Source organism: Nomascus leucogenys, chromosome 15, assembly GCF_006542625.1.
Source record: "Nomascus leucogenys isolate Asia chromosome 15, Asia_NLE_v1, whole genome shotgun sequence".
In the NCBI taxonomy this organism is placed as follows: Eukaryota; Metazoa; Chordata; class Mammalia; order Primates; family Hylobatidae; genus Nomascus; species Nomascus leucogenys.
The window spans coordinates 22,853,497-22,878,303 of NC_044395.1; the positions used below are offsets into that span (position 1 = coordinate 22,853,497).

A 24,807-nucleotide genomic window follows, 5' to 3' on the forward strand; every position below is an offset into this window, starting at 1 on the left:
AGAAGAAACATTAAATTTTTTAAGGGCTACCTAACTCTCAGTCTGGCTTAAGATTTCATTCAATTCAATTTCATACAAAGTGTATACAGTTCCATTACACACTGGGAACTAGGGATACCAAGGGAGTTCCTGTCCACCAGAAGTTAGTAATTTCCAGTGACAGGCTTTCTCCTCCACAGTCCTACGGGTCTGACAAAGCATGAACCTTGGCAGATATTTTGCATACAGCCCCAGTCTTGAAGCTCTCCTTTCAATGAAATAGATCATAAGAGGGACGCTAAGTAGCTACAGCAAAGCCGACTATCGGACAAAGGGCGAAAGCAGATACTGGGAATGGTTGGAGGATCAGTGAAGCCTCTCAAGGAGGATCCTGCAGGCATCCAGTCAGCTCTGAAGGACAACGGGGCCCCGAGAAGGGCGGGTCTAGGGCTCACCTTCTGATGCGGGGGAAGACTGTAACAGCGGCGGCCGGGCGACCCCAAGAGCTGCAGCAGTAAGCGGTTCCGCGGCGTGGCCCCAGAACTGGGGGTCCAGCCGCACAATGCCCGGACCCCGCCATACCCTGTAGTCACGCTGTTGCGATGAGCCGGAGCCGGGCCAGATCGCGAGGTCACTCGTGGAGTTCCGGGTACCTCCTGCAAGGCCGTCCACCGAGCCTCGAGTCCCGCCCATGGGGCTACATTCTGGGCCCGTCGCGCACAGACGCGCCACATAGTGCCACCAACCCCCCACACCCCAAAACCAACGCCGTCTCCGGAGTGACCTCTCCAAGAGCAGCGCGGCGTTGCCGTCAGCCACGCCGCACAGCCGCACGTTGTCGTAAAATGGTTCCAGCAGGTTTACTCCACCCGCTCCCCAGGCCAGAAATGCGCGGCACTGACGCTCTTCCTCTCCGGAGTGGGGACGAGGGGCACTCACGGGGCAGGGGCATTCCAGAGGGGCCTGTGCGGGCGCAAGTTTGGGAGAAATAACAGACGGAAAGGGGTGGAAAGTGGTGGGGTTCTAGGGGAGGCATCCGAAAGGGTGAGACGGGGCCTAAGAGACGGCAAGGGCACGACCGAGGGGGAGGGGCCTAAAAAGGCGCAGAGACGGGGGTTAATTGCGGCAGAGTGGCCTGAGAGTCTGGGCCGAGGGGCGTGGCCAAGCTTTCTGGAAAAGCTGGAAGTGAGCCCGGGAACTGGCTAGGGATTGGGAGCCTCAGGCCAAAGGGCGGGGGTCTTGGAGCGCTGGGGTGGTGAAGGAGCCAGGAACCGCCCGCGAGGGAATCGAGGGGTCGGGCGTGGTGACCTCTGCTTCTGCGCATCCGAAGGGGGATGGACTGGGCCCCGCCCCGCGCAGGCTGTACTGGTTGCGAAGATTTCATTTCAGGTTTGTAGCCCAAGCGGAAAGTGGAGTGAACAGGTGTTCCACCCAGCCAAGTGGTACGAAAGGCAGCCCGGAGGAAGATACATTCCCGCATTCATGTATACTGTAGCAAGATTAAGCATATTCCCTGTATGAACATATAGGTTTACAAAACAGGTTTGTGTTGCCCCCTAATACCATAGAATTCTTTTAAGTAACCAAAAGCTTCGTTATGTTTCAAATGTTTGAAAAACTTAACTGTAAGCCGTTGAGGGCAGGAAGAGTGTGTGCGTGGTTCTTCCATGTAGCCCCAGAGCTTAGTATCCAGTAAATGGCGGGGGCTGAGTGTATGTCTTTTGAATCAATGAACAAAAAGTCATCTACACATTTTGTTAGGTACGCTTCTCTTGCAAAGTTGTCTTTTAATTAGAAAACATAGTTTCTGAACTGAAGGTGACATTAGATAAGGAGGAAGCATGTGCTGTGTATCACCACCTCCCCAGTGTACAGATGGTTAAAGAACACCAAGAACACAAGAGGAAGTTGGAGGGAAAAAACTTAAAATAAGATTTTAGCCAGGAGCGGTGGTGCGTGCCTGTAGTCCCAGCAATGCTTGAGAGGCTGAGGTGGGGGAATCACTTGAGCCCAAGAGTTTGAGACCAGCTTGGGCAACATAATGAGACTCCCATCTGTTAAAAAAAAAAAAAAAAAAAAAAAAGGGGGGGGCTAATCTTGCTAACAATTAATTTGGAAAAGTAAAACAGATTGGATGTACTATTTCATGCCTACTTAAATTGGAATGTTTAAGCAGGTACAGCTGCCTATCAGAATAATATGTAAGCAATATAATTGAGAAATACAAAATTTCTAGATTGAATGAAAAGGCATATTTTAAATCATATGAAGAGAGCAATTATATTGTTACAATTATGTACAACTTATGAATTAACAATTGGAAGAAGCAATGGAAGAATAATTGTAATTACTTAAAGGACTTATAAATTATTACTATTATTTGGGGATGGAGTCTCACTCTGTCGCCCAGGCTGGAGTGCAGTGGCATGATCCCGGCTCACTGCAACCTCCGCCTGCCAGGTTCAAGCGATTCTCCTGCCTCAGCCTCCCGAGTGCTGGGATTACAGGTACGTGCCCCCATGCCCAGCTAATTTTGTGTTTTTAGTAGATGCAGGGTTTCACCATGTTAGTCATGCTGGTCTCAAACTCCCAACTTCAGGTGATCACCTGCCTCGGCCTCCCAAGGTGCTGAGATTACAGGTGTGAGCCACCATTGCCCGCCCAGGACTTATAAATTATTATAAAAATGTTTTTGAGTTGGCTAAAATATCTTGCTGCTTTTGCTGCATTTGAACTTAATAACTGGATCTAAATTAGCCTTTGGTATAATGTATGAGGTGATCTTCAGGATCTGCTGTGCACTTAGGTATGCTTGCTTAAACCCTGTTTCGCATTTTTCAAAGAATAGCGAGTTTGTGTCTTGAATATACCTTTGACTTAAGTGTAGCTAATTTACAGGAATGCATAGCTCAACAGTCCAGAGATGGCAAGCTTACCCCAGAGGTGGGCTAGGAATGCTTAGGTTTGTCAAATTAGTCCTGAGAGGACAAGCTTGAATTCCATTAAACAGATTGGATAAAGGAAATTATGGAAAAGGAGACTCAAGACTCAAAGGTTTGAAGTAGACTTAGAGAATGATGATATCACTGATAGTGAGAGAAAGAGAAATTAGTTGGTAGTGAAAGATTTTGAGTTACGTACATATTTAATTTTAACATAATGGGATAGCCAATTAATAGGTGAAAATACGTAATTGGAAGTCAAATGAAGGCACTCAGGGATAAAGAATTTAATATAGCAAACATTTAAGATGAATTGATAAGAGGCATTTAAGAGGCAGCTTTCAAATGATTTGCGAATTCTGGTATTTTAAATACACATTTCTGAAAGAGTTCTTAATGCCTGCATACATGACTTTTGTCATAGAGTTTATACTCTTGGGTTCTTATTTGTTTGCATGCTTACATATTTCAAAATAAGTACTAAATGAATTGTCCTTGATAATAGCCTATGTGCTTACATAGAAATACTAATTGTAAAATATCTGTAGCAATAAAGTAATTCTTATCTCCACTCCACATAGTGAGTAAACATGCTACCAGGGAGATCACTTGAGGAAATTTGCTTTCACTAAATGTAAATGGCTTTAATTGATTAAGCTCATCAATAAACACAAGTGAAAATCATTAATGATATTTAGTTTGCAAACTCCATTTTATTCATAGTTTGTGGTTTTTTAAATTAGTTCACAAATCTGGTACATACCGGCAGTTAAAACTGGTTATCGCTTTGATAATCAGAAGCCTCTGGTATAACATAGTCTTCATGAAAACATATTGTAAAACAGGGAGAATACACAGTAATAATCTCTTTGAAAGCAATGGCTGCAAACATCCATGTTTCTAAGAAAATATAACTTTACATATATATGTATTTTAAGCAAGCTATACCTCTTACATAAATTCAGACAGTAGAAGGAGTGTGCAATCATAATGCTTATTTTATGGAAACAGTGAAAATAATTTTAATTATGACCTAAATGCTTTTAAGTAATTAAAGTCCTCTTGAATTGGATGTAGAGTATAAAGATATTTTCCCTAATTTGCAACCATCCTGGTCAAAAAGAGCTGAAAAGTTGGTCAGTAAGTAGAACTGCCATTACCAAGTAAGTTTAAAACAAATTCTTCAAATTTAAAAATGTAAAAATTGTAAAGTATCCCAATCCCCCCAGCTAATTTAGGGAACTGAGCAAGAAGAGAACATTCTTCAGTTTTTAAATGACTTTATTTTTTTTTTCTGGAGATGGGGTCCTGCTCCGTAGCCTAGGCTAGAGTGCAGTGGCATGATCAGCGCACTGCAACCTCAAACTCCTGGGCTCAAGCAATCTTCCCATCTCAACCTCCTGAGTAGCTGCGACTACAAGTGTGTGCCACCATCCCCAGCTACTTTTATAATAAAATTTCTTTATAGAGACGGAGTCTTCCTATGTTGCCCAGGCTGGTCTTGAACTCCTGGGCTCAAGCAGTCTTCCTGCCTCGGCCTCCCAAAGTGCTGGAATTACAGGCATGAGCCACCACACTCAGCCTTAAATGAAGATTTTGTAAGGAATTGAGCATTTAACTAAACACGTTTTTGTGAGATGGTCATTTTGTTTTAACCTAATATGGTTTAGAGATTATTTTATGAACTCTAAGCATTCTGGTTCCTCAGTTTTCTCAAAGAAAGAGAACTTTAGCAAGTAGCAGGACAAGCTACCCCACACCAATGCCACCAGGGGACAATACTATGAATATAGTCAGGAGGCCTCCTAGAATGCAGCCAAATAGGAAACTGTTCCAAACAGAATCAGTCGTGCATACTTCTGCTCAGAAGGCTCCTCTCGCTTTGGAAACTGGAATGAGGATCACCAACAGGATCCTCATTTTACACAGGAGTTATGAGAGGTACATCCTCTAGCAGAGATGCTTGGTCATTACCTGTGGTACATGAGATTACCGAGCTAAAGGGGAAAAAAAATGATCTTAATGTTCTCCCATGAACTCAACTTTAGCTTTTTATGGAGGCACTGAGGCCATGCAGCTCCTTTTCCAAAAGACAGAGATAAAAGCCAAATAAGGTAGAGGACTTTGGAAATTTTCTCTGAAAAGTTAAATTCCACATAATAGTAAGACTGTTTGCTGAGAGAAAACTGACAAGTAAAAACTGGTTTAAGAGACAGACATTCAAGACAAACTGTATTGGAAATACAATAATGAATTTTGGCCTGATAGCCCTCATGCTGTCTTATAGCAAAACACTAAAATTCATGCAACAGAGAAATTGGTGACATGAGGACTTTTTCTCCAGACTTCCTGGGGAAAAACTGTGAGAATATACTGTTTTCTTCTGTTTGCTTTCGAAATGCACTCTTTTTTTTGGCTGACTTTCCCAAACTTTCCCAGTCATTTCTGATGAAAAATTCTTCAATAGGAAAAGACTAGGTAAACTTACATGAAAGACATCAAGTGTCTTTTGAGCTCCTTGTCTCTGCCAGAGGAGCAATCAACTGGATTACACAAAACTACCTTCACAACTAAAACAGGTAGAATTGGAACAGGAATTAGTTGTCATTAGTATACTCGTAATAAAATAAAGCTTGTTCTGAAACCACAAGGGGTGGTAAGAAGAGACTGTATAAAAGCTACTGGGTTCTCTAGAAAATGGATACAGTATACAGAATGTGAGAAGATACAGAACTCACACTCCAGTTATAAAAATAGACATGGTTCTCAGACAAAAAGCAAATGAGTACAAAAGAATTCTCCAAACGTGAACTATTTTTAAAAGATACATCTATATAAAACAACAAGATGTCATCTCAGAGCTCCAAAGAGTAGTTTGTTGAAATGGCTGAAAAGGGGAGATGAATTGGAGACAGACAGGTCAAGAACCCAGAACAGATGTGTCCTACTCTTGTGTTTGGCAGTGTACACTGGAGGTCACAGGCAGACAGACTGCTTTTGGTAATACATATATAAATAATAATGGCTGATTGGCTGATGGTGCTTGATGGATGAATGAGAAAACCCAGGTTATCAAATAATCTCGGTAGTTGAACTGTTAGCTTCTTCACTTGACAGTGTTGCACATGAGAAATGATTCTAGGTTTTTTTTACCCAGAATGATCCCTGCCATTCACAACTCATGCTCCACGCCCCATGGTTTCTATTGTGCCCTAAAGGATCAGCCTAGACTAATACATAAATAGAAAATAACTCTGGCCTTGAAATGAGGAGAGGCAGACAAGTACTTCATGCTCAGTACTTATAAATCACAAAGAAATGCTGAAATTAATGGTCTGTCTCCTTTTACTACAAAGGAGATGCCATGAGTTAAAGTCATGAAACAAAAAAAGTCAAAAAGATATGGGTAGCAGCACCTTTCCATACCCGCCTGGATTTTCAAGGAGCCTTTTCACTCCTTATGCCTTTCAAACACAAAGTTCATCAGTTTGAAGAAAAAGAAATGGCTCTAAAGTTAAAGAGTCCCCAGAGAAAACTAACAGTACATGAAATAGGCCCTATGTGGGCAAAAGGACAAGCTGCAGAACCAGTTAAGACAGAAGAGGCAGCCCAAGGTCTTACTAAATTACAGTTTTAGCATAGTGTAGCACAATATGGGCAGCCCTTTTTCCATCCAAGCAACAATTCAGCACCATCCACGTCTGGTTCAAAAGATTACTGAAGACTGGGCTTTCATCTTTGGTACCACCTCATGAGTTATTCTTGGTTTGCAGTAGGTTCAAAGAAACAAAAGCTGGTACCTTTGCCTTGTCTGTGAGTACAAACGCTGGAACTCTGATTGCTGCAACCATTGAGGCCAATTAAACTAATACTGTAACACACAGGAATGATGCATCCAATTCCTAGTTTCCAGATAATAGCAGCCATGCCCCTACAGAGGCGGGATCATCCATCCCCATCGTTTAAGGCCTTCGGTTTGTTGTCCTCAGAGTAGAATAGAACACTGTGTTCCCACGGACAAGGAACTCCAGATGAACCCATGGTCTACATTTGGACAGAATTTTAAGTACCAGATATGCCAGGCACAGAAATAGGACTGACCTGTGGCCATCATGCTTGGAGAAGCTTCTGTTTTGGCATACAAACTAGAAACTTCTTAGTGTATTCTGGTTTTAGTTCCCTTTCCTGAGTGAAGCAGCCAGGGAGTGACCAGGTTCCATAAGCCCTCAATCTGATACTTGGCATTAATTCTCTCCATGGTCTTCTTCCACCCAAGCTACAATTTTCCCTTCCCATCCAGGGATGGCATCATCATCATGGAAAATCTAGAGAAAAAAAAAAAAAAAGCCACAGTGAAAAAACAGGGAATCTCACTCACTAAACAATTGCTGCTAATAAAAATAAGACCTCAACCATGTAGAAGAAAGCCTTGAGTTAAGAGTGTATGTCCTTTTGGTCTTGTCCCTAGAACTGCAACTGATATTTTATTTTTTTCTTAGATCCACATCTATGAAATGGTTCTAAAAATTCCCTGATACTACTTGGCTCATAGAGATTTGTAAGAATTAATAAATTACCAATCACAAAGTACTTTGGGCTTCTTAGAGGAAAGATGTAGTGTAAGTATTTTAAAAATGAGAAAGTGGAAAATTTAGGTACCAGGCAATGTAAAGAAAAGGTGGGAAAAAAGACTCATTTTAACATATTTCTCAGATGCAGTTATTTTCATTAATTCATTCAACTCATTTCCTAAGCCACTAATAAAACAGGGTTACTAAAACATTTCACTGAGGAAATGTTTACAAAATAAAATTTTGCTTTCTCTATAATAACTTTTTTCATTCTGTAACTGCAGTGAATCCACTTGTAATACTATATAACCCAGAACTGTATTCCTCCAAGAAAGTCTATCTTTGACAAATGGATTATAAAGAGACACGTAGGCTAAGAAAATACTTACTCAAGGAGTTGGGCATAAGCATACATAACTCCCTAGAAGTTCCTTGATTTCATTATGAGAAATACACAGTTCCATATATCCATGCCTGTTTATTTTGCTCTACATAGGAAGCAAGAAGTTTTCTAATATTTGGCTACAGATGGAAAATTACTTATTGTCTTAGGTTCTTTATTTTCCCTAACAAAATAATTTAAAATAAAAATTATATCCAAGTTCTCAGTCAAATGATGAAGTCCTACAACTAAAGAACCTATCAGCATCTTGGACTATTCTATGACCACTTGTCTAGAGTAATCAGACAATGGTCTGAGGCTCTGGCAAATTCCTCTGACCTACTCAGGGAACTCATGTACTTCCGGACACTACTGCTTGAACAGGAGGCTTCAGGGTTCAGAAAGGACCAATAATACCATACAGACTCCCCACAGATTCTTTACCTCCTCTTTGACAGTGCCAAACTCAGGATCCAGTGCTTTGAAGTGATACCGGTGATTCCCTTCCCGATCAATAGCTGCTTTAAAATCCTTTAACGTCACCTCCTCCAACCTGCAACACAAGGAGAGAGCACTAAAATAGACTGTTGATCAATAGCTGGAAAGATAAGATGTTAACTTTAAACCCAGCCCCCTGCCAAAGTCAATAAGCAGAAATAGCCCCTCGTTAGGTCACTGCCCCGATAACCCAGATGACTAAAACAGCAGAAGCTGGAAAACCAGTCACCACTAGGGAATGAAAACAGTATTAAATATGGGGTGATGTGAGAGTTTAAAATTGACTTATTGCTTCAGAAGCCAAATCACTTTTCTCTGGAAATAAGATATAAAGTCCCTGAAATAAAATTTGTTGATAACCATAAATATATCAAAGTTCTCTTGATTTTTTTTTTTTTTTTGAGATGGAGTCTTGCTCTGTCACCCAGGCTGGAGTGCAGTGGCGCAATCTCGGCTCACTGCAAGCTCCGCCTCCCGGGTTCACGCCATTCTCCTGCCTCAGCCTCTCCTAGTAGCTGGGACTACAGGCGCCCGCCATCACGCCCGGCTAATTTTTTGTATTTTTAGTAGAGACGGGGTTTCACCGTGGTCTCGATCTCCTGACCTCGTGATCCGCCCGCCTCGGCCTCCCAAAGTGCTGGGATTACAAGCGTGAGCCACTGCGCCCGGCAGATTTTCTTATTTGCTACAATATCCCAATTCTCTAGGATGGTAGAATCAAATCAAGTATCATCATCTTTATCCCTCTATCTTTAGGAAGCTGGCTTCTATCTAGACTAAATAAGCAGACTGTCTAGGTAAGGAAAATCTTACAACCTCTCTAAATAGTTGGTTGCAGAGTTTAAATATTTTTATTTCAAAACCGTTTCCCTTAAAAGGAAGCACATTAACTTTTTGGAAGGTTTTTGACATAATTTCTCAATAGAGATTAGTTGCAGTCATTGAATAGTAACAAAGATCAATTAGTCATAGTCCTGGAGTGAGTGCCAGGCTGCAATCCATTGTATCAGCAGGAGCTATTTTGAACACCTTAAAAAAAAAAAAAGATTTTCCCAAATGCAGAGCAATATTTGCATAGTTATCAGGATTGGAAGTACTATTATTGTACCTGTATCTAGTAGTAGATCATGACTTGTCCTTTATAATACCACTGAATAGTGGCAAAGCTGAAACTAGAATGTGTCTCTCTGGCTCATCTCACTATAGTGAGATCTCACTATACTGCTTCTCAAACACCTTTCAGCTGTTCACATGGGCAGTTACTAATGAGGTTCTGCCTTCCTTTCCTTCTTTACAGTGAAATATAATGATCCCAGAATCTCACCTCTTTGGTATATTGACCATGAAGGGCGTAAGTGACCGGTCAGTGAAATAGAGCACTTTAGTACAGGTGCTGCTGACGGTTGGAGAGCTCTGTGAGTGAGGCAACTCTACAATCAGAAAGAGACTGTGGTTAGAACATTCATTTGCTCCAAACCACCCATCTGCAGTTATTCAAAGTGTCCCGGGAGAACAAAGCTGCCTGAGGTCACAGTCCACAGCTCTCACACCCTTGCCAAACACCATGTCCATATGCTATGATTGCCTAGGACCACGAGGACAAGACTTGCTTCAGACATGGACACGATCGCGAGGACTCATCATTCCTCACTCATAGTAGGGGAACAGCAACTGATATGACAGGTATCGTTGTTAAAGATCAAAAAAGGACAGAGAAGCATGGGAAGATTTCAGCCAGGCAGGGTAGACACACAGCAGAAGCTGTAGACCCTGCCAATACTTAGGTTTTGGAGGTCCGTAGTAGAGAATACTCATGTGACTCATAGAAAGAAAAATCGATAGGAACAAGAACCACAGAAGCAAAGCAACCTTAGAAACTCAGATCCCAAGGGGCTTATGCTTCCAGTCTAAAAGGTACAGAACCTTAGCAACTTAAGATCTATAGTGTTGATGCCATGGTCTTTAACACAGGTTTGTTGATAAACTTTTTTTTTTTTAAAGACAGGGTCTCGCTGGGCGCGGTGGCTCACGCCTGTATTTCCCAACACTTTGGGAGGCCGAGGCGGGTGGATCATGAGGTCAGGAGTTCAAGAACAGCCCGGCCAACATGGTGAAACCCCATCTCTACTACAAATACAAAAATTAGCTGGGCGTGGTGGCACATGCCTGTAATCCGAGTTACTTGGGAGGCTGAGGCAGAGAACTGCTTGAACCCGGGAGGTGCAGGTTGCAGTGAGCCGAGGTCGTGACACTGCACTCCAGCCTGGGTGACAGAGCGAGACTCCGTCCCAGCCGCAAAAAAAAAAAAAAAAAAAAGGGTCTCGCTCTGTCGCTCAGGCTGGAGTGCAGTGGTGCAATCTCAGCTCACTGCAACCTCCACCTCCCGGGTTTAAGTCATTCTTGTGCCTCAGCCTCCCGAGTAGCTGGGATAACAGGTGTGTGCCACCACGCCCAGCTAATTTTTGTATTTTTAGTAGAGACAAGGTTTTGCCACGTTGGCCAGGCTGGTCTTGAACTCCCTGCCTCAAGTAATCCACCCACCTTGGCCTCCCAAACTGTTGGGATTACAGTCGTGGGCCACTGCACCTGGACTGTCTCTACCTTTTAAAAAGGTACTTTTGGAAAAGTGTAAGTCCTTGTAATTATAACTTTCATAGGAGAAATGACCAATCAGAACCTTTTATCAAAAACTAATAATTAAACTGTTACTAAACTATCTCCTGCTATTCCACCTATACTGATCTTCCTCTTAAATTATTCTAGGCAGTCAGATTGGCAGCCACAGAACAGTAGTTCTGGGAGGGGGTTTAAAATAAGGAGTATGAAAGATGAATTAATAGAGGGGAAAAAGACAAAGGAACTTCCCCTCTTTGTACAGAAATGGCATTCAGTCTGTTTTCAGAGTTTTTCTTCAAAGAATGCCAATTGGCCAGGTGCGGTGGCTCACGCCTGTAATCCTAGCACTTTGGGAGGCCAAGGTGGGCGGATTGCCTGAGCCCAGGAGTTCGAGACCAGCCTGGGCAACACGGTGAAACCCCGTTTCTACTAAAATACAGAAAATTAGCCAGGCGTGGTGGCATGTGCCTGTAGTCCCAGCTACTCGGGAGGCTGAGGCAGGAGAATCACTTGAACCCGGGAGGCAGAGGTTGCAGTGAGCCAAGATCGAGCCACTGCACTCTAGCCTTGGTGACAAAGTGAAATTTTGTCTCCAAAAAAAAAAAAAAGAATGCCAATTATTGTAACCTACATGCCATAATTCTCCTTTGCCCCAGCATCTAGTACAGTGCCCAGCACACAGTGGTTGTTGAATAAATAAAATATTCACTTTTAACATTAAAGCTATATATTTAATTTATTCATTCATTCAACAAACATTTATTGAGTACCTACTGTGTGTTCGATTTGAGAATATAAAAATAAACTATATGTGGTCTCCAACCTCCAAGAGTTTATCATTTAGTATGGATGATAGATACAAATAATTACAATACACTAAAATCAGATTTGTACAAGCTGTATTGGAAGACTGAAGATGGCGAGGTTATTCCACCTGGAACAGGTCAGGAAGGGCCCATGGTTGGAGAGTCCTTTTTAAAAGCACCTTTTAAAAATCACAAGATACAAAAGTTGAAGAGTATTCCAAGAAGAGGGAAGGACAGGTGCAGAAGCATGAAATGGGATCATATATTTACAAAACTGTAGGTGAATTAGTAAGGCTGGAGCATAATGAACACATTGGGAAGTTGTGAGGTAATTAAGTAGGCAGCAGCCAGATCACAAAAGACTCTGACAGGGTAAGAGTTCAAGATGTTAGTCTTAAGCTATGGAAAGTTACTAAAAGGTAGTGATATGATTAGACTGGCATTTTAGAAAAGTTGATCTCACAGCAAACTATAGATTGGATGGGACAAACTGGAAGCCAGAAATCCTGTGCAGTAGTTTGGGTGTTTGTCCCCCAACACCTCATGTTGAAAGTTGATCCCCAATCTTGGAGATGGGGCCTAATGGGAAGTGTTCGGGTCATGGAGGCAGATTCCTCAAGACTAGATTAATGCCCTCCCTGGGGAGGAGGAGTGAGTACTCACCCATTAATTCCCGCAAAACTGCTCGTTAAAAAGAGCCTGGCACCTCCCTCCACTCTCTTGCTTCCTCTCTCCATGTAATCTCAGCACATGCCAACTCCCATTTGCCTTCTGCCATGAGTGGAAGAGGAATGAGGCTTTCACCAGATGCCCAACCTTCCAGCCAGCAGAATTGTCAGCCAAACAAACCTCTTTTCCTCCTAAGTTATCTAGCCTCAGGTATTTCTTTATGGCAACACTCAACTGACTAAGACATCCTGTTAAGAGGCAGTAAAAACAATCTGACACACTGATGATAGGAAAGATGTAGCCCTGGAGCCAGAGAAGGGATGAATTTGAAAGACCTTTAGAAAGTCAAAGTCTTAATACTAGGGATATAGTTGAACATAGGGTATATAAAAGGGAAAAGTAAACAATGACTGAGATTTACAACCTGGGAAGACAGATAGACGGTAATACCATTACCTAAGACAGGGGAACACAAGTTGAATTACGTCATCTCATTATTCATTTTAAATGTTTATTGGGTGCCTTATTATGTATCAAGTATTAGAGATACACAAATGAATTAGATGTAATCCCCACCCTTAAGGAGCTCAAAAGTCTAGTGTAGTGAAATAGCAAAACAGTTACAATACAATAAAATAAATATGAAAATAATATTGCTATGGACTGAATTTGTCCCCCCCACCCCAACTTCATACGTTGAAGCCCTTATCTGCTATTTGACTGTTTTGGAGATAGGGCCTTTAAGGAGGTAATTAAGATTAAATGAGGTCATATGGGTGGAGCCCTGATCCAATAGAACTAGTCCTTATAAGAGATACTGGCCGGGCGCGGTGGCTCACGCCTGTAATCCTAGCACTTTGGGGGCGGATCACGAGGTCAGGAGATCGAGACCATCCTGGCTAACATGGTGAAACCCCGTCTCTACTAAAAATATAAAAAATTAGCCAGGCGTGGTGGCAGGTGCCTGTAGTCCCAGCTACTCGGGAGGCTGAGGCAGGAGAATGGCGTGAACCCGGGAGGCGGAGCTTGCAGTGAGCCGAGATTGCGCCACTGCACTCCAGCCTGGGCAACAGAGCAAGACTCCGTCTCAAAAAAAAAAAAAAGATACCAGAGCTTTCTCTCCTCCATGTGAGGACACAGAAGGCGGCCTTCTACAAGCCAGGCAAGGAGCCCTCACCAAAACCTGGCCATGCTGGCAACCTGATCTTGTACTTCTAGCCTCCAGAACTGTGAGAAAATTAATTTACGTTGTTTAAGAGAGTTGAAGGTATTTTGCAATGGCAGCCCAAGCTGACTAATACAAATGTTATGTACACATTTGGGGAGAATGTCAAAGAAAGAGTAATCATGATGTCAAATGCTACACAGGGGTCTAATAGGCAAAGACTGCTTTGGTAAAAATATCATTGATGATACTAGTGAAAAGTCGATTCAGATGACTAATGAAGAATGAGTTGGATTGCATAGACTTTTCAAGTAAAAAAGCAAAATAAGAGTAATGAGGGAGAACTTGTCTCACCCAACATAAAGCCGTATGACAAAATGATAGTTATTACAGTGTTATGGCATTACTATAAAAAACATGTACAAAAAAACTCATGCAGGATAAATGGCTCAAAAACATATCTTTGTGTATATCTACAAATTTAATACATGATTTTGAAAAGTACCACAAAACAGGTGATTAATAGTTATAGCTTATAAGTTTAGGCTTATTATCCATTTGGAGTTGATTTTTGCATATGGTATGAAGTATAAGTCAAACTCACTTAAAAAAATAGATCTTTAACTTTTCTAGCACCATTTTTGAAAAGCCTATCTCTTTACCATTGAATTGTCTTTGCACTATTGTAGAAAATCAACTGCTAAAATGTGTGTCTGTTTTTAACTCTATGCTGTTCCACTCATCTATGTATCTACCAATTCACCAATACTACACTCTTGATTACCCTAACTTTACAGTTAATTTTGATATCACACAGTATGGTCCACCAACTGCATTGTTCATCTTTTTCACCATTTGGGTTGGGAAGGCAGTTAATTCTAGTCCCCTTATTCTTTCCTATAAATTTTAGAATTGGCTTGTTTATATCTACAAAAGCCTGGTAGGATTTTCACTGGACCTGCAGTGAAGCTATAGATCATTTGTGGAAGAATAGGCCATCTTAACAATGTTGAGTATTCCAATCCATAAACATAGTATATCTCTCCGTTTATTTAAATCTTTATTTCATTCTTGCTTTATAGTTCTCATGAGTCATTGCACATATTTTATGAAGTTTATACCTAAGATTTTCATGAGGGTTTTTCTTTTTTTCTTTTTTATTATACTTTAAGTTCTAGGGTGCATGTGCACAACGTGCAGGTTTGTTACATAGGTATACATGTGCCATGTTGGTTTGCTGCACCCATCAACTCGTCATTTACATTAGGTATTTCTCCTAATGCTATCCCTCCCCCAGTCCTCCACCCCACGACAGGCTCCAGTGTGTGATGTTCCCCGTCCTGTGTCCATGTGTTCTCATTGTTCAATTCACACCTATGAGTGAGGACATGCAATGTTTGGTTTTCGGTCCTTGTGATAGTTTGCTGAGAATGATGGCTTCCAGTTTCATCCATGTCCCTGCAAAGGACATGAACTCATCCTTTTTTATGGCTGCATAATATTCCATGGTGTATATGTGCCACATTTTCTTAATCCAGTCTATCATTGATGGACATTTGGGTTGGTTCCAAGTCTTTGCAATTGTGAATAGTGCTGCAATAAACATGTGTGTGCATGTGTCTTTATAGTAGCATGATTTATAATCCTTTGGGTATATATCCAGTAATAGGATCGCTGGGTCAAATGGTATTTCTAGTCTAGATCCTTGAGGAATCGCCACACTGTCTTCCACAATGGTTGAACTAATATACAGTTCCACCAACAGTGTAAAAGCATTCCTATTTCTCCACATCCTCTCCAGCATCTGTGGTTTCCTGACTTTTTAATGATCGCCATTCTAACTGGTGTGAGATGGTATCTCATTGTGGTTTTGATTTGCATTTCTCTGATGACCAGTGATGATGAGCATTTTTTCATGTGTCTGTTGGCTGCAGAAATGTCTTCTTTTGAGAAGTGTCTATTCATATCCTTTGCCCACTTTTTGATGGGGTTATTTTCTTCTTGTAAATTTGTTTCTTTGTAGACTCTAGATATTAGCCCTTTGTCAGATGGGCAGATTGCAAAAATGTTCTCCCATTCTGTAGGTTGCCTGTTCACTCTGATGATAGTTTCTTTTGCCGTGCAGAAGCTCTTTAGTTTAATTAGATCCCATTTGTCTATTTTGGCTTTTGTTGCCATTGCTTTTGGTGTTTTAGTCATGAAGTCCTTGCCCATGCCTATGTCCTGAATGGTATTGCCTAGGTTTTCTTCTAGGGTTTTTATGGTTTTAGGTCTAACATTTAAGTCTTTAATCTATCTTGAATTAATTTTTGTATAAGGTGTAAGGAAGGGATCCAGTTTCAACTTTCTACATATGGCTAGCCAGTTTTCCCAGCACCATTTATTAAATAGGGAATCCTTTCCCCATTTCTTGTTTTTGTCAGGTTTGTCAAAGATCAGATGGTTGTAGATGTGTGGTGTTATTTCTGAGGCCTCTGTTCTGATTCATTGGTCTATATATCTGTTTTAGTACCAGTACCATGCTGTTTTGGTTACTGTAGCCTTGTAGTATAGTTTGAAGTCAGGTAGCATGATGCCTCCAGCTTTGTTCCTTTGCTTAGGATTGCCTTGGCAATGCGGGCTCTTTTTTGGTTCCATATGAACTTTAAAGTAGTTTTTTTTCCAATTCTGTGAAGAAAGACATTGGTAGCTTGATGGAAATGGCATTGAATCTATAAATTACCTTGGGCAGTGTGGCCATTTTCATGATATTTATTCTTCCTATCCATGAGCATGGAATGTTCTTCCATTTGTTTGTGTCCTCTTTTATTTCCTTGAGCAGTGGTTTGTAGTTCTCCATGAAGAGGTCCTTCACATCCCTTGTAAGTTGGATTCCTAGGTATTTTATTCTCTTTGTAGCAATTGTGATTGGGAGTTCACTCATGATTTGGCTGTTTGTCTGTTATTGGTGTATAGGAATGCTTGTGATTTTTGCAATTGACTTTGTATCCTGAGACTTTGCTGAAGTTGCTAATCAGCTTAAGGAGATTTTGGGCTGAGACGATGGGGTTTTCTAAATATACAATCATGTCATCTGCAAACATAAACAATTTCACTTCCTCTTTTCCAAATTGAATACCCTTTATTTCTTTCTCTTGCCTGATTGCCTTGGCCAGAACTTCCAACACTACATTGAATAGGAGTGGTGAGAGAGGGCATCCCTGTCTTGTACCAGTTTTCCAAAGAAATGCTTCCAGTTTTTGCCCATTCAATATGATATTGGCTTTGGGTTTGTTGTAAATAGTTCTTATTATTTTGACATACGTTCCATCAATACCTAGTTTATTGAGAGATTTTAGCATGAAGGGCTGTTGAATTTTGTTGAAGGCCTTTTCTGCATCTATTGAGATAATCATGTGGTTTTTCTCTTTGGTTCTGTTTATGTGATGGATTACATTTATTGATTTGAGTATGTTGAACCAGCCTTGCATCCCAGGGATGAAGCTGACTTGATCGTGGTGGATAAACTTTTTGATGTGCTGCTGGATTCAGTTTGCCAGTATTTTATTGAAGATTTTCGCATCGATGTTCATCAGGGATATTGGTCTAAAAGTCTCTTTTTTTTGTTATGTCTCTGTCAGGTTTTGGTATCAGGATGATGTTGGCCTCATAAAATGAGTTAGGGAGGAGTCACTCCTTTTCTGTTGATTGGAATAGTTTCAGAAGGAATGGTACTAGCTCCTATTTGTACCTTTGGTAGAATTTGGCTGTAAATCCATCTGGTCCTGGACTTTTTTTGGTTGGTAGGCTATTAATTATTGCCTCAATTTCAGAACCTGTTATTGGTCTATTCAGAGATTCAACTTCCTCCTGGTTTCGTCTTGGGAGGGTGTATGTGTCCAGGAATTTATGCATTTCTTCTAGATTTTCTAGTTTATTTGCGTAGAGGTGTTTATAGTATTCTCTAATGGTAGTTTGTATTTCTGTGGGATCGGTGGTGATATCCCCTTTATCATTTTTTATTGTGTCTATTTGATTCTTCTCTCTTCTTTGTTAGTCTTACTAGCGGTCTATCAATTTTGTTGATCTTTCCAAAAAACCAGCTCCTGGATTCACTGATTTTTTGAAGGGTTTTTTGTGTCTCTATCTCCTTCAGTTCTGCTCTGATCTTAGTTATTTCTTGCCTTCTGCTAGCTTTTGAATGTGTTTGCTCTTGCTTCTCTAGTTTTTTTAATTTTGATGTTAGGGTGTCAATTTTAGATCTTTCCTGCTTTCTCTTGTGGGCATTTCGTGCTATAAATTTCCCTCTACACACTGCTTTAAATGTGTCCCAGAAATTCTGGTATGTGGTGTCTTTGTTCTCATTGGTTTCAAAGAACATCTTTATGTCTGCCTTCATTTTGTTACTTACCCAGTGGTCATTCAGGAGCAGGTTGTTCAGTTTCCACGTAGTTGAGTGGTTTTGAGTGAGTTTCTTAATCCTGAGTTCTAGTTTGATTGCACTGTGATCTGAGAGACACTTTGTTATAAATTCTGTTCTTTTACATTTGCTGAGGAGTGCTTTACTTCCAACTATGTGGTCAATTTTGGAATAAGTGTGATGTGGTGCTGAGAAGAATGTATATTCTGTTGATTTGGGGTGGAGAGTTCTGTAGATGTCTATTAGGTCTGCTTGGTGCAGAGCTGAGTTCAATTCCTGGATATCCTTGTTAACTTTCTGTCTTGTTGATCTGTCTAATGTTGACAGTGGGGTGTAAAAGTCTCCCATTATTATTGTGTGGGAATCTAAGTCTCTTTGTAGTTCTCTAAGGACTTGCTTTATGAATCTGGGTGCTCCTGTATTGGGTCCATATATATTTAGGATAGTTAGCTCTTCTTGTTGAATTGATCCCTTTACCATTATATAATGGCCTTCTTTGTCTCTTTTGATCTTTGTTGGTTTAAAGTCTGTTTTATCAGAGACTAGGATTGCAACTCCTGCCTTTTTTTGTTTTTCATTTGCTTGGTAGATCTTCCTCCATCCCTTTATTTTGAGGCTATGTGTGTCTCTGCACATGAGATGGGTCTCCTGAATACAGCACACTGATGGGTCTTGACTTTTTATCCAATTTGCCAATCTGTCACTTTTCATTGGGGCATTTAGCCCACTTACATTTAAGGTTAATATTGTTATGTGTGAATTTGATCCTGTCATTATGATGTTAGCTGGTTATTTTGCCCGTTAATTGATGCAGTTTCTTCATAGCATTGATGGTCTTGACAATTTGGCATGGTTTTGCAGTGGCTGGTACCAGTTGTTCCTTTCCATGTTTAGTGCTTCCTTCAAGAGCTCTTGTAAGGCAGTCCTGGTGGTGACAGAATCTCTTAGCATTTGCTTGTCTGTAAAGGATTTTATTTCTCCTTCACTTATGAAGCTTAGTTTGGCTGGATATGAAATTTTGGGTTGAAAATTCTTTTCTTTAAGAATGTTGAATATCGGCCCCCACTCTTTTCTGGCTTGTAGAGTTTCTGTCAAGAGATCCACTGTTAGTCTGATGGGCTTCCCTTTGTGGGTAACCTGACCTTTCTCTCTGGCTGCCCTTAACATTTTTTCCTTCATTTCCACCTTGGTGAATCTGATAATTATGTGTCTTGGGGTTGCTCTTCTTGAGTATCTTTGTGGTGTTCTCTGTATTTCCTGAATTTGAATGTTGGCCTGCCTTGCTAGGTTGGGGAAGTATTCCTGGATAATATCCTGAAGAGTGTTTTCCAACTTGGTTCCATTCTCCCTGTCACTTTCAGGTACACCAATCAAACGTAGATTTGGTCTTTTCACATAGTCCCATGTTTCTTGGAGACTTTGTTCATTTCTTTTTACTCTTTTTTCTCTAAACTTCTCTTTTCACTTTATTTCATTAATTTGATCTTCAATCACTGATACCGTTTCTTCCACTTGATCGCATTGGCTATTGAAGCTTGTGCATGCATTACAAAGTTCTCATGCCATGGTTTTCACATCCATCAGGTCGTTTAAGGTCTTCTCTACACTGTTTATTCTAGTTAGCCATTCATCTAATCTTTTTTCAAGGTTTTTAGCTTCCTTGCGATGGGTTTGAACATCCTCCTTTAGCTCAGAGAAGTTTGTTATTACCGACCTTCTGAAGCCTACTTCTGTCAACTCGTCAAAGTCATTCTCCGTCCAACTTTGTTTCCTTGCTGGCAAGGAGCTGCGATCCTTTGGAGGAGAAGAGGTGCTCTCGTTTTTAGAATTTTCAGCTTTTCTGCTCTGGTTTCTCCCCGTCTGTGTGGTTTTATCTACCTTTGGTCTTTGATGTTGGTGACCTAGAGATGAGGTTTTGGTGTGGATGCCCTTTTTGTGGATGTTGATGCTATTCCTTTCTGTTCGTTAGTTTTCCTTCCAACAGTCAGGTCCCTCAGCTGCAGGTATGTTGGAGTTTGCTGGAGGTCCACTCCAGACCCTGTTTACCTGGGTATCACCAGTGGAGGCTGCAGAACAGCAAATATTGCAGAACAGCAAATATTGCTGCCTGATCCTTCCTCTGTAAGCTTTGTCCCAGAGGGGCACTTGCCTGTATGAGGTGTAAGTCACCCCCTACTGGGAGGTGTCTCCCAGTTAGGCTACACGGGGGTCAGGGACCCACTTGAGGAGGCAGTCTGTCCGTTCTCAGAGCTCAAATGCCATGCTGGTAGAACCACTGCTTTCTTCAGAGCTGTCAGATGGGGACGTTTAAGTCTGCAGAAGTTTCTGCTGCCTTTTGTTCTGCTATGCCCTGCCCCCAGAGGTGGGGCCTACAGAGGCAGCAGGCCTAGCTGAGCTGTGGTGGACTCCGCCAGTTTGAGCTTCCAGGAAGCTTTGTTTACCTACTCAAGCCTCAGCAATGGCGGGTGCCCCTCCCCCTGCCAGGCAGTTGCCTCGCAGTTCAATCTCAGACTGCTGCGCTAGCAGTGAGCAAGGCTCTGTGGGTATGGGACCCACTGAGCCAGGCACTGGATAGTATCTCCTGGTCTGCGTTTGCTAAGACCGTTGGAAACGCACAGTATTTGGGGGAGGAGTGTCCCGTTTTTTCCAGGTACAGTCTGTCAGGGCTTCCTTTGGCTAGGAAAGGGAAATCTCCCAACGCCTTGTGCTTCCTGGGTGAGGCAACGCCACATCCTGCTTTGGTTCACCCTCCGTGGGCTACACCCACTATCCTCCTGACCTCAAGTAATCTGCCCGCCTTGGCCTCCCAAAGTGCTGGGATTACAGTCATGAGCCACTGCGCCCAGCCCAGGTTTTCTATATTCTTATTGACATTCTGTACACTACTTCTACTGATTACTGCAAAAGAAGTATTAAAGCCTCCAATTGTAACTAGATTTATCTATTTCTCCCTTCAGTTTTTGTTTCATGTATTTTTTGAGGGGGGATGGGAGAGGACAGTGTCTCACTCTATCTGTCACCCAGTTGCCCAAGCTGGAGTGCAGCAGCGTGATCATAGTTCACTGCAGCCTCCAATTCCCAGACTCAAGTGATCCTCCTGCCTCAGCCTCCCAAGTAGCTAGGACTTCAGGCATATGCCATCCCACCTGGCTAATTTTTTAAATTTTTTTGTAGAGTCAGGGTCTCACCATGTTGCCCAGGCTTGTCTCAAACTTCTGGGCACAAGTGATCCTCCTGTCCCAGCCTCCCAAAATGCTGGGATTACAGGCATGAGCCACAGTGCCTCGGCTGCTTCATGTATTTCAAAGCTGTTATTGGATATACACACATTTAGGATTATTATGTCTTCTTGGTGAATTGACCTTTTTATTATTATGTATCATCTTTATACCTGGAATGATTCCTTGTTCTCAAGTATACGTTATCAGATACTAATATAACCACACTTCCTTTTGATTAGTGTTTCCATGGTATATCTTTATCCATCTTTTTACTTTTAAATCCATTTATATCATTATATTTATAGTGGGTTTCCTATAAACAGTAGATAGTTGAGTCTCCCTCACTTGTACGTGCATGTTATCAACATTTCAGCCTTTAACATATGAATCACAGTTACTTTAAATTCCTTGTCTGATGGTTTCGACATCCTTGTCATCTATGAGTTTGATTCTATTGACTGCTTTCGCTCTTCACAGTGGCTTCGTTTTTCTCTTGCTCTTGTGGGTGCCTCATAATTTCTTATTGAATGCCAGACATATGTTAAGACAGGAGAGACAGAAGTGAAAGTATCTGTTTAGAAATGGGCACACTGTTTGTTCTTCCAGGCCATTAGTGGGGACAGTTGAGTTAATTTGTTCAGAAGCTGAGCTGGGATTGAGATTTTTGTTAAGGTTACCTTCAGTGCACCACCATTTTCCAAGTCTTCTAGAGTTAGGTTTAGGGACAGTTGGTTGTTGGAAGGTTGTTCCTTCCCCTCCCTCAGCTGTAGGCATTCCTCACGTGCCTATGCCTCAGTCAGTCTCTGTATGCTGTTTCCTGCCTCAGAAGCAGTCCACTGCTCCTGATTAAACAGTGCTTGCTCCCCTGGTGGTGGGGGATGAGCAGTGCTTCTCTGTTGTCCTGATGCAGCCCCAGATTTTAAGTGGGGTTTTCTCAGTGATCCTGTCCCTCCCCCCGTAGTAGGCGACCTCTTATAATCTGAGTCCAAGATAGTTTCCTGCTCCTCTGCCAAGGTAGTATTCCCTTTCCTTTCCATCCCCACTAGCTGTAATGGGTCTTCACCTTTGCCTAGAACAGGGATGGAGGGGTCAACAGGATTTACTTCCCTTCCACAGTGGCTTAAGGCTTTGCTCCGTAAGCAAGAATGGTCCAGATGTGGCTTCATGCCTTTCCTGCAGTAGCAGCTGCTCCCTTGCTCCACAAAGGAGGGAGGGAGGGTTTCTTTAGACTCTATCCCCACGACCAACCTTTTTTTAACCAAAAGCATATTTTATTAATTTTTAAATTGATACATATTAGTTGTATGTATTTTTAGGTTACATGTGATTATATATATATATATTTTTTTTATTTTTTTTAAGATGGGGTTTCGTTATGTTGCCCAGGCTGGTCTCAAATCCCTGGACACAAGTAATACTCCCACATCAGCCTCCCAAGTAGCTGAGATTACAGGCATAAGCCCACCATGCCTGGCTCGTGTTATTTTGATACGTGCATACAATGTGTAATGATCAAGTCAGAGTAACTGGGATATCCATCACCTCAAACATTTATCTTTTCCCCCTTTTTTTTTTTGAGACAGAGTTTCACACTTGTTGCCCAGGCTGGAGTGCAATGGCACGATCTCGGCTCACCACAACCTCCACCTCCCGGGTTCAAGCGATTCTCCTGCCTCAGCCTCCCGAGTAGCTGGATTACAGGCATGCGCCACCACGCCTGGCTAATTTTTGTATTTTTAGTAGGGATGGGGTTTCTCCATGTTGGTCAGGCTGGTCTCGAACTCCTAACCTCAGGTGATCCACCTGCCTCGGCCTCCCAACATGCTGGGATTTCAGATATGAGCCACCACGCCTGGCCTACATTTATCTTTTCTTTACCTTAAAACATCCCAATTCTTCTAGGTGTTTTATTTTTTTGTTTTTCCTTTTTGAGACAGTCTCACTCTGTCTCCCAGGCTGGAGTGCAATGGTGCGATCTCAGCTCACTGCAACCTCTGCCTCCTGGGTTCAAGCGATTCTTGTGCCTCAAGTGGCTGGGATTACAGGTACTTGCCACCACGCCCGCTAATTTTTGTATTTTTAGTAGAGACAAGGTTTCGCCCGCCTCAGCCTCCCAAAGTGCTGGGATTACAGGCATGAGCCACCATGCCCAGCCTAGCTATTTCAAACTATACAATAAATTATAGCTATAGTCACCCTACTGTCTTATCAAACACTAGATCTTACTCCTTTTATCTAACTGTATTTTTGTATCCATTAACCAACCTCTCTGTCACCCTCCCCAAGCCTTCCCAGACTCTGGTTACCACCAATCAACTCTCTATCTCCATGAGATAACATTTTTTTTTAGCTCCCACATACTGGTAGATAACATGTGGTATTTGTCTTTCTGTGCCTGGCTTATTTCACTTCACATAATAATATCCAGCTCCATCTATGTTGCTGCAAAAGAAAGGATTTTATGCTTCATTATAGCTGAATAATAATATTCCTTTGCATATATATTTTTTTCTTTATCCAGTCATCTATTGATGGACACTTCGATGAATTCCATATCTTAACTATTGTGTTTTTGTTTATTTGGTATTTTGTTTTGTTTTTGAGACAGGATCTCACTCTGGAATACAGTAGCACAATCATAGCTCACCACAGCCTTTATCTCTCAGGCTAAAGCTGTCCTTCCACCGCAGCCCCCTGAATAGCTGGGACTACAAGCATGTGCCACCATGCCCAGCTAATTTTATTTTTAGTAGAGACAAGGTCTTGCTATGTTGCCTAGGCTGATCTCGAACTCCTGAGCTCAAGTGATCTTCCTGCCTCAGCCTCCCAAAGTGCTGGGATTACAGGCACGAGCCACTGTGACCGGCCTTGGCTATTGGAAATAGTGCTGCAATAAATGTGAGAATGCAGATACCTCTTTGATATACTGATTTCCTTTCTTTTGGATATATACCCAGCAGTGGAATTGCTGGACCACATGGTAGCTCTATTTGTATTTTTTTGAGGAATGTCCACATTGTTTTCTATTTAACTATACTCATTTACATGCCCACCAATGGTGTATATAAGCATTCCCCTTTCTCTGCATCCTTGCTAGCATCCTTTTTTTTTTTTTCACATGCCCGCTGTGTCAAATGTCTTTCTGATAAAAGACATTTTAACTGGGGTAAGATGATATCTCACTGTCACAACCAACATTTTCATAAGCACCTGGTAGTCATGAAAAAGTGTCTGCAAGTGGGTGCAAATTCCTCTTGTGTCTGTGTCTCCCAAGGTTCCTATACTGTCTTCTCAGCATGTAGCAAATAATTAAAAATCTCAGGCCAGGCGCAGTGGCTTACCCCTGTAATCCCAACACTTTGGGAGGCCGAGGCGGGCAGATGACCTAAGATCAGGAGTTCGAGACCAGTCTGGCCAACATGGTGAAAACCCATCTCTACCAAAAATACAAAAATTAGCCAGGTGTGGTGGTGGGCATGTATAATCCCAGCTACTTGGGTGGCTGAGGCAGGAGAATCGCTTGAACCCAGGAGGCAGAGGCTGCAGTGAGCTGAGATCG

General features: G+C 41.9%; 2 protein-coding genes across 5 annotated transcripts in view; both read right to left on the reverse strand.

Moving 5' to 3' along the window:
• The window catches only part of DLAT (dihydrolipoamide S-acetyltransferase), a 37,720-nt gene extending 36,346 nt beyond the window's left edge, over positions 1-1,374 (reverse strand). Inside the window, exon 1 of one of the 3 annotated variants that reach the window (XM_003253139.3) lies at positions 435-1,374. In XM_003253139.3, coding sequence (XP_003253187.1) covers positions 435-713 — 279 coding nt within the window. In that variant the 5' untranslated portion in view covers positions 714-1,374. The remainder of the gene's footprint in view (positions 1-434) is intronic. The other 2 variants (XM_003253140.4, XM_030828776.1) reach the window with 2 other exon arrangements.
• A 2,240-nt stretch (positions 1,375-3,614) lies between these two features.
• The window catches only part of DIXDC1 (DIX domain containing 1), a 96,479-nt gene continuing 75,286 nt past the window's right edge, over positions 3,615-24,807 (reverse strand). For both annotated transcript variants that reach the window (XM_003253137.4, XM_003253138.4), the window contains 3 exons: positions 9,697-9,802; positions 8,319-8,427; positions 3,615-7,246 (listed from right to left, as the gene is read on the reverse strand). In XM_003253137.4, the coding sequence (XP_003253185.1) occupies positions 7,166-7,246; positions 8,319-8,427; positions 9,697-9,802 (296 nt within the window). In that variant the 3' untranslated portion in view covers positions 3,615-7,165. The remainder of the gene's footprint in view (positions 7,247-8,318; positions 8,428-9,696; positions 9,803-24,807) is intronic.